The sequence below is a fragment of the Dama dama genome, chromosome X (genome assembly GCF_033118175.1).
Source record: "Dama dama isolate Ldn47 chromosome X, ASM3311817v1, whole genome shotgun sequence".
Classification (NCBI taxonomy): domain Eukaryota; kingdom Metazoa; phylum Chordata; class Mammalia; order Artiodactyla; family Cervidae; genus Dama; species Dama dama.
Window position 1 is genome coordinate 123,519,149 of NC_083714.1, and position 10,188 is coordinate 123,529,336.

The 10,188-nt window shown below is 44.6% G+C and overlaps 1 protein-coding gene across 1 annotated transcript; it reads right to left on the minus strand.

The window, feature by feature from the left end:
• Positions 1 to 1,876: 1,876 nt before the first annotated feature.
• On the minus strand, positions 1,877 to 3,472 carry LOC133051830 (melanoma-associated antigen B2-like). The gene is made up of 2 exons (XM_061136477.1): positions 3,235 to 3,472; positions 1,877 to 2,847 (listed from the first exon to the last, which is right to left on the minus strand). The coding sequence occupies exons 1-2, from the start codon at positions 3,470 to 3,472 to the stop codon at positions 1,877 to 1,879; spliced, it is 1,209 nt and encodes a 402-aa protein (XP_060992460.1).
• Positions 3,473 to 10,188: the final 6,716 nt, after the last annotated feature.

The following is a 10,188-nucleotide window of genomic DNA, read 5'->3' on the forward strand; positions in this document are numbered from 1 at the left end:
TCCTCCTACATGGGGTCTTCATCTTGCTTTCTGGGTCTTGGATTAAAGGCTCCTGGGGAAATTCCACATCCCTGCAAACTCTGGAGCCGTGCTTGCTCTGCAGTGCTACAGAGAATGAATGGGTCCTTTTCCCAGGAGTGATAGGAGATGGAGAAGCTACAGCCAAAGGCAGGAGTCCCAGGACAGGTGGTCATCCGTCAGGGAAAAAATGGTACATCAATCTATCTCATCAGCCAGGTGAAGGATCTCACGTCATTTCTATTCTGATAGATTTACTTTCTACAGACAAGAGACTAGGCATGATATGGACAGCCCCTGGTCTTCAGAGGTTATCTCACACGGCCAATGCAGATGCTAATACTGTCACCGAATATTGTCTCTTTCATTTATCTATGGGTAATGAATAAGGGATACATATTTCTGGTTAAATGCATTTTGAATTCTTACTGCTCTGGCTACACATTCTGATCCAGTAGCTTGAGCACAAGGGCATTCTTTTTTATCACCTAGGACAAATTTTGAAGTATTGAGAAAAACTCTGAAATAAAACATACAGGGTGGGGACTTTCCTAGTGGCCCAGTGGCTAGTACCCCAGGCTCTCACTGCAGGGGTCCCAGGTTCGATCCCTGGTCAGGGAAGTAGACCCCATGTGCCACAAATAAGATCCACCACAGCCAAATAAATAAATAAGAAAAAGGAAATTAAATGTCAAATATTAAAAGTACTTGTTTAAAAGAAAAGACATGGGTATGTCTCAGGACCGTGGAAAAAGAACAGTATGTATGCTACAGTAGTTTAGAGCAGGAGTCTAGTCCCAGCTCTTTCATTGACCGGCCTTAAGTATTTTGGCACAAAACCAAACTCTGACTCTATGAGCCTTGGGCTCTCCACTGTGAAGTGAGTTTTATAAACCCTGCCTTGTCAGACTGGTGGAATATATGTATTCATGGAAAGCATCTATCACAGCACCTGCCTCTGTTGTGAAATTACAGGCAATCGCAGTTATTATGATTAACTTGACCTCAGATGTTACATCAGCTGGGTTTCTTTTCTTTTTTTGCATCTATCAGATGTCACAAACTATCCAGCATTCTAACTGAAAGAAAAACAAAAATGACCCCACCTCTGCAATCAGCCAAAAGTCTGCTTAGCAATGAAACCAAAGTAATATATTCTCTCCACTTGCTCTTTACCCTGCTTCTTTCTTGCTCTTCTTGAGGTAGAGAGCATCTCAGCCTCTTCCACAGAATGACAGCTTCCCTGCAAACTATAGTTGAATGGGCAGACTGGGAGTTTCCTTGACGAAACAGTGCCAGTACAGGCCTGAAAGACTTCTTTGAAGCAGATGCTCAATTAATGTTTGTGTAAAAGAAGAGCCACAAATAAATCATTTGCTATAATTTATATTCTCAAACATTCCTGAAAACCATAAGCAGATCCAAGTATATACCTTATACATTTACAAAAACGGAGACTATAACAGAGAGTAATGCAAACCAAAAATTGAAGAACTTTCAGCTCTCTCTCTATGTATCTATGTTCTGAGGTTCTATTAGTGTGGTGTCTTTCACATTTCTAAGGCTATTCTTATCTTAAAGTGATGTTATTCTCATCCGGGATCACAAAAGGGATTAGAGGATTTCCAATATGCATTTCCAAAAACAAAATTCCTACTCATGAATTTGACAAACAGCAAAGTGTGTGTGACCCATGTTATTCAAATACTTGTATCATCAACCTAAATACAACCTAAATCAACTTTTTCAGTTGAAAAAAGAAAGAACTGAAAACTGGGTGGGAGGGGGAAGTCAACAGGACCACAGGATGATGACAGGCTTTTCTGACCACAAAGTGAAGAACAGCCTTCAGACCACCCTATGGGCGAGATGACCGGCTGGATGCGGCCCTAGTGTGGGCACTGGCCGAGACAGAAGGGCCAGCACTGGCTGCAGCAGAAATGCCAGGCATGGCTGAGGCAGGATGCTCAGCCTGGGCTGCAGCAGAAGGGCCATCCCAGACCGAGACAGAAATGCCTGCAGTATCCCAGACAGACGTGCCAGCCCAGCCCGAGGCAGAAGTGCCAACGCTGGCTACAGCTCTGGGGCTGGTGCTCTCTACTTCCTCTTCGGAAGACTCCTCAAAATGCTCCAGGAAGGTAGCAGGGACCGTATCATTGACCTTGGCCAAAAACTCCAGGACTTTCATCTTGTTGGATTCCATGAGTGCTTTCCGACCCCACAGGAACTCATAGCGAGGGGGATCACTGCCTGGCACCTGGCGGTACTCCACGTACTCTTCCCGCACCAGATCTTCTGTGAGGAACTTTCTGGTATCTCCAAAGATGAAGTGCCTTCTTCCATCATAGATGCCCAGAAAATTCAGGATCTTCCAGATCTTCTCCTCAGAGAGGCGGTGGCCATTCAAGTAGATGACACCCAGAAGAGGCATCAGAAGACCATTCTTCGGCAGCCCCCGGTCACCTCTCATAGACTCACTGTCGCTGAGATCTAGGTTGCTCACCAGGATATAGGAGTGACCATTGGGCCTGACTTCCTTCAGGACCAGGCCAAACACCATCTCTATGTGCTCAGAGGCTCTCCTGAGGATCTCAGGGAATTGCCCCCTGTACCTTTTATTGATTGCCTTCAGCATTTCGGACCTCTTAATGAGCTCCCTCCCCTTATACTTATACAGCATCTTCTGTAGCAACACCTCGACGTTCTTGGTCAGAGGATCTGTGTGAGAGCTCTCAGCAGCAGCTGAGGCCTGGGAGGAATTTTCACCTCCCTGACCTTGGCCCTCGGCACCTACACCAGCTCTTGAGCGTGCTGTGGCACCGACACGAGCTCTTGAGCGTGCTGCACCACAGACATCAGCTCTTGAGCGTGCTGCAGCACCGACATCAGCTCTTGAGCTTGCTGCACAACAGACTTCAGCTCTTGAGCATGCTGCAGCACTGACATCAGCTCTTGAGCATGCTGCAGCACCGACATCAGCTCTTGAGCGTGCTGCAGCACCGATATCAGCTCTTGAGTATGCTGTAGCACCGACATCAGCTCTTGAGCGTGCTGCACCAAAGAAAGCAGCTCTTGAGCGTGCTGCAGCACTGACATCAGCTCTTGCACATGCTGCACCACAGACATCAGCTCTTGAGCGTGCTGCAGCACTGACATCAGCTCTTGAGCGTGCTGCACCACAGACATCAGCTCTTGAGCGTGCTGCAGCATGGACACCAAATCTTTTGGGTATAGCACCTGCGGCAGCACTGGTGGTGCCTTGGGCTCCCTGAGGCTCCTTCGGGGTGCCAGCAGCTGAGGAGCTTGAGGGAGCACTCTCTAAATCAGGAGGGGACGAGGAGGTGGTCTCTTCTCCCCCAGATGTGGTGGCTTCATCATGAAGACCCTGGGTCTCAGCCCGGGCCTGGTGATGTTTCTCATGACCACGGACCCTACTCTTCTGCCTACGGGGCATGATGGCCGTGGACAGGAACTACAGGCAGGAGTCTGGGTCAAAGGACAGGAGATTGGTGCACCTGGAGGATGGAGAATGAGGCGATGTGAGCAACTTAAAATGGGGACATTCCACCTTGCCTTTATCAAAGGCCGCCTCTGCAGGTGTCCTTGAGGACACTGCCTGAGGAACCCACAAGGCTCCTGTTTCGTGCTCAGCTGTCCCCACAGAATCCCACAGAGGAGGAAGAGAGGCCTTCGATTTTCCCTCTGCATCCTCTCAGCCCTGCTTTGGATTTACCGGCATTGCAGTCCTCTCAGCTCATCTTTTATTACCATGTCAAGTCTTGGCGGAGCCTGGGCACCCTGCCTTCTGCTACTCTGATGCAGACAACTTTAGACCTCCACATCATCCAGAAGCCAAGTGAAGGGATATCTCAGGCCACTTCCCTCCCAGGGGATACCCAGTGCTGAGGACTCAGTAGGGGTTTTTCCATCCTGAGTTCACTGGGATCACCATTCATGGTCTTTACCTTGGTCCTTAAAACACTGGACACCATTCTCCATTTGCTGACTGGTGGCTGTACCTTCAGACTAGACATTTCCCCTCCCCTAGACTTGGTATAAAGCGGTGAAGTAGATGCTCAACCTCACAGCCCTTCCCTGAGATTTCCTGGGCCCAAATCCAAGGGATGGGATAAATGCACTGAGTACTCACTCAGGTTCCTCAATTGGGCTCCTGGCAGAGAAGCTCCTCTTTCTCCTGAGTTGATGCCTGTGAGATAGTAAAAGCCAATCAGCCTGTGTCCCAACAGGAGGAAGTAAGTTGACCTTATCTTACCAAACACAGTCTTCTAAGAACAGGTGCTATTACAGGCAGGTTGATGTCCCTGTGCTCCCACACAGGATCCCTATTCAAGGTCTATAATATCTTTTTGCTTCTCTTTTCTTCTCTCTCTCTTTTCATAATTAAATGTATTTACTATTAATTGGAGGATAATGGCTTTACAGTATTGTTTTTGTTTCAGCCACACATCAATATGAATCAGCCATAGGTATACTGTATGTCCCCTCCCTCTTGAAGTTTCCTCCTACCTCCCAGCCCATCCCACTCCTTAAGCTATCACAGAGCACCGGGTTGAGCTCTCTGTTTGATACGACTAATTCCCACTGGTTATCTAATTTACATATGGTAATGTGTGTGTTTTCAATGTTACTCTCTCAGTCTGTCCCTCCCTCCCTTTCCCCCCGTGTCCACAAGCCTGTTCTCTATGTCTGCAAATCCACTGCTGCCCTGCAAAAAGGTTCATCAGTACCATCTTTCTAAAAGCCATTTATATATGTTAATATACAATATTGGCTTTCCTCTTTCTGCCTTAATTCACTCTGCATAGAAAATTAGGACTAAAATTACCACATGGAAAGTGGAGCTAAGATGGCGGAGGAATAGGACGGGGAGACCAGTTTCTCACCTACAAATTCATCGAAAGTACATTTGAACACTGAGCAAACTCCATAATAACTTCTGATCACTAGCAGAGGACATCAGGTGCCCAGAAAAGCAGCCCATTGTCTTTGAAAGGAGGTTGGACATAATAGAAAAGATAAAAAGAGAGACAAAAGAGTTAGGGACGGGGACCCGTCTCGGGAAGGAAGTCTTAATAGAGGAAGTTCTAAACACCAGGAAACCCTCTCCCTTACAGGTATGGGGGAAGTTTTGGAGTCTCAGAGAGCAACCTAACTGGGAGGAAAAATAAATAAAACCCATGGATTACATGCCTAAAAGCAACTTTCAGCAGAAAAGTACCCCAGATGCTCGCATCCGCCACCAGCTAGTGGGGGCTGAACGGAGAGGAGCGGGAAGCATTGCTTATGGTAAGAACCGGGCCTGAATGCCCTGTGGGCAATCGGAAGGAGCTAACCTGAGATGGCAACTTAAACTGTGGGATAGAAAGAGAGAGAAAGAAAATTAACCTGCGATAAGCCGTAACTGAAGACACTGCCGGCTGTTGGCAGAACAAAGGAAGGACTGAGCAATTCTGGAGAAGAGCTAACCGGCTGTGGACTGGCCTGTCCCCCACCGAGGCAGGAGGCAGTGGGGAGGGGAAAGGGGCAAACCTGGCCCCAGAGACAGCATCCCCTACCAAACTGCAAATAGGTTTCCAGTCTCTAACCAAAGACTTTCTGAGATTCTGGAGGGTTGACACCTGCTGGAAGGGTCGCAGCTAGAGACCAGCTCCCCAGAAGAGACACAAGGCATGCCGGACAGGTGGAAACTGAGGCTGGGACCGCGGAGGGGAGAAGGTGCACCACACCCAGGGAGAGTGAGCCCGTCAAGCTCCTGGCTGCCTGAGCTGCTCGGGCTGGGGAAGGGACAAAACGCAGGCACAACTGAGTCCGCGCTTTTGTGGAGGACCCAAAAACTGGAACCTGAGCAGCTTAGGCTTCGGAAGTGCACGCACCTCAGGGCCTGCTCCCTGTAGAGCAACCTGGAGCCTTAGCACTGTAGATGGGGAAAGCACACACGCCGTGAGCGGGAACAAACCCAGTGTGGCCGGAAAACCGCAAGTGCTCCCCACACACGCCAGTGATATGTCTGCAGTGCCCCGCCCCCCTGCCCACAGCACGACTGAACAAGCGAACCTAAACAAGAGACCACCTCCGCCCGTGTGTGTCAGGGTGGAAATTAGACACTGAAGAGACCTGCAAACAGAAGCCAAATAAACAAAAGGAACCACTTCAGAAGTGACAGGTGCAACAGATTAAAATCCCAGTAGTTAAAACCGACTATACTGGAAGGGGTCTATAGATATCGATAAGTGTAAGCTGGAACAAGGAGCTATGTGAAACTGAACCGAATCCACACTGCCCGCAACAGCTCCAAAGAAAATCCTAGATATAATTTTACTATTATTTTAATTAAAAAAACTTTTTAAAATGTTTTTCTTTTCTTTTTTTGGAAATGGCAACCCACTCCAGTATTCTTGCCTGGAAAACCCCATGGGGGGAGTAGCATGATAGGCTACAGTCCATGGGGTTGCAAAGAGTCGGACACGACTGAGGGACTTCACTTTCACTTTCACTATTACTCCTCTATTACTTCTTAATTCTCATTTTCATAACCCACTATAACCTTGCCAAAAAAAGACCCTATTTTTAAAGCAAACTTCACATAGATTTCTTAAATTTTTTGTGTTTTTCTTTTTAATATTGTATTTTTAAGAGTCTAACCTCTACTCTAGATTTTCATTCGTTGTTTTCCAGTATTTGATATCAATTTTGGACATTGAAGAATCCAATATTCAGTACCCATTTTTACTCAGGAGTGTGATGATTACTCTCTCCCCCTTTTGACACTCCTTTTTCTCCCCCAGATCACCTCTATTTCCTCCATCCCCCTTCTCTTCTCAATCCAATTCTGTGAATCTCTGTGGGTGTTCTGGGCTTCGGAGAACACTTAGAGAACATAGTACTGCGTAGATCTGTCTCTCTCCTGAGTCCCCCTTCTTCTCCTCCTGCTCATCTCTTATCTCCTTCCTCCCTCTCCTCTTCTTATTGTAACTCTGTGAACCTCTCTGGGTGTCCCTCACGGTGGAGAATCTTTTCACCATTAACCTAGAAGTTTTATTATCAGTGCTATACAGTTGGAGAAGTCTTGAGGCTACTGGAAGAATTAGACTGAAATCCAGAGGCACGAGACTTAAACCCAAAACCTGAGAACACCAGAGAACTCCTGACTACAGGGAACATTAAGTAATAAGAGATCATCCAAAAGCCTCCATACCTACACTGAAACCAACCACCACCCAAGAGCCAATAAGTGCCAGAGCAAGACATACCACACAAATTCTCCAGCAACGCAGGAACATAGCCCTGAGTGTCGACATACAGGCTGCCCAAAGTCACACCAAACCCATAGACCCATCTCAAAACTCTCTACTGGACACTCCATGGCACTCTAGAGAGAAGAAATCCAGCTGCACATACCAGAACACCAACGCAAGCTTCCCTAAACAGGAAACCTTGACAAGCCAATCGTCCAACCACACCCACTGGGAGAAACCTCCACAATAAAAAAGAACCACAGACCACCAGAATACAGAAAGGCTACCCCAAACACAGCAATCTAAACAAGATGAAAAAGCAGAGAAATACCCAGCAGGTAAAGAAACATGAAAAATGCCCACCAAGCCAAACAAGAGGAGGAGATACGGAATCTACCTGAAAAAGAATTTAGAATAATGATAATAAAAAGGATCCAAAATCTTGAAAACAGAATGGAGTTACAGATAAATAGCCTGGAGACAAGGATTGAGAAGATGCAAGAAATGTTTCACATGGACCTAGAAGAAAGAAAAAAGAGTCAATTAAAAGTGAATAATGCAATAAAGGATATCAAAAACACTCGGGAGGGAACCATCAGTAGAATCATGGAGGCAGAAGATAGGATAAGTGAGGTAGAAGATAAAATGGTGGAAATAAGTGAAGCAGAGAGGAAAAACGAAAAAAGAATCAAAAGAAATGAGGACAACCTCAGGGACCTCTGGGACAATGTGAAACGCCCCAACATTCGAATCATAGTAGTCCAGAAGAAGACGACAAAAAGAAAGGCCATGAGAAAATTCTCGAGGAGATAATAGCTGAAAACTTCCCTAAAATGGGGACGGAAATAGTCACCCAAGTCCAAGAAACCCAGAGTCCGAAACAGGATAAAGCCAAGGCGAAATACCCCAAGACACAGTAATGAAATTAACAAAGATCAAACACAAGGAAAAAATATTAAAAGCAGCAAGGGAAAAATAACAAATAATACACTAAGGAATTCCCATAAGGATAACAGCTGATCTATCAATAGAAACTCTTCAGCGTAGAAGGGAATGGCTGCACATACTTAAAGTAATGAAAGAGAGTAATCTACAACCCAGATTACTGTATCCAGCAAGGATTTCATTCAGATATGAAGGAGAATGCAAAAGCTTTAGAGACAAGCAAAATCTGAAAGAATTCAGCACCACCAAACCATCTCATAAGCAAATGCTAAAGGATCTTCTCTAGACAGGAAACACAGAAAGCTTGTATAAATGCGAACCCAAAACAGCAAAGTAAATGGCAATGGGACCATAACTATCAATAATTACCTTAAATGTAAATGGGTTGAATGCCCCAACCACAAGACAAGGACTGGCTGAATGGATACAAAAATAAGACCCCTATATATGCTGTCTACAAGAGACCCACCTGAAAACAAGGGACACATAATGACTGAAAGTGAAGGGCTGGAAAAAAAAATTTCACGCAAACGGAGACCAAAAGAAAGCAGGAGTCGCAATACTCATATCAGATAAAATAGACTTTCAAATAATGGTGTGAAAAGAGACAAAGAAGGACACTACATAATGATCAAAGGATCAATCCAAGAACAAGATATTACAAGGATAAATATATATGCACCCAACATGGGAGCACTGCAATATGCCAGGCAAATACGAATGAGTATGAAAGGGGAAATTAACAATAACACAATAATAGTGGGAGACTTTAATACCCACTCACATCTATGCATAGATCAACTAAACTAAAAATTAACAAGGAAACACAAACTTTAAATGACACAATGGACCAGCTAGACCTAATTGATATCTATAGGAAATTTCACCCTAAAACAATCAATTTCACATTTTTCTCAAGTGCACATGGAACCTTCTCCAGAACAGATCACATCCTGGGCCATAAATCTAGCCTTGGTAAATTCAAAAAAATTGAAATCTTTCCAGTCATCATTTCTGACCAAAGTGCAGTAAGATTAGATCTCAATTACAGGAAAAAAAAAAAAAACATTAAAAATTCAGACATATGGAGGCTAAATAACATGCTTCTGAATAACCAACAAATCTTAGAAGAAATCAAAAAACAAATCAGAATATGCATAGAAATGAATGAAAATGAAAACACAACAACCCAAACCTATGGGACACTGTAAAAGGAGTGATATGGGGAAGGTTCACAGCAATACAGGCTCACCTCAAGAAACAAGAAAAAAGTTAAATAAACAACCTATGTCTACAACTAAAGCAACTAGAGAAGGAAGAAATGAAGAACCCCAGGGTTAGTAGGATACAAATCTTAAAAATCAGGGCAGAAGTAAATGCAAAGAAACTAAAGAGACCATAGCAAAAATCAACAAAGCTAAAACCTGGTTTTTTGAAAAGATAAACAAAATTGACACACCATTACCAAGACTCATTAAGAACCAAAGGGAGAAGAACCAAATCAACATAATTAGAAATGAAAATGGAGAGATCACAACAGACAACACTGAAATACAAAGGATCGTAAGAGACTACTACCAGCAGCTCTATGCCAATAAATTGACAACATGGAAGAAATGGACACATTCTCAGAAAAGTATAACTTTCCAAAACTAAACCAGGAAGAAATAGAAGATCTTAACAGGACCTTCACAAGCATGGAATCAAAACTGTAATCAGAAATCTTGCAGCAAACAAAAGCCCAGGACCAGATGGCTTCACAGCTGAATTCTACCAAAAATTTTGAGAAGAGCTAACACCTATCTCACTTCAACACTTCCAGAAAATCGCAGAAGGTAAATTTCCAAGCTCATTCAATGGGGCCACCATCACCCTAATTCCAAAACCAAACATGCCACACAAAAAGAAAACTACAGGCCAATATCACTGATGAACATACGTGCAAAAATCCTTAACAAAACTCTAGCAA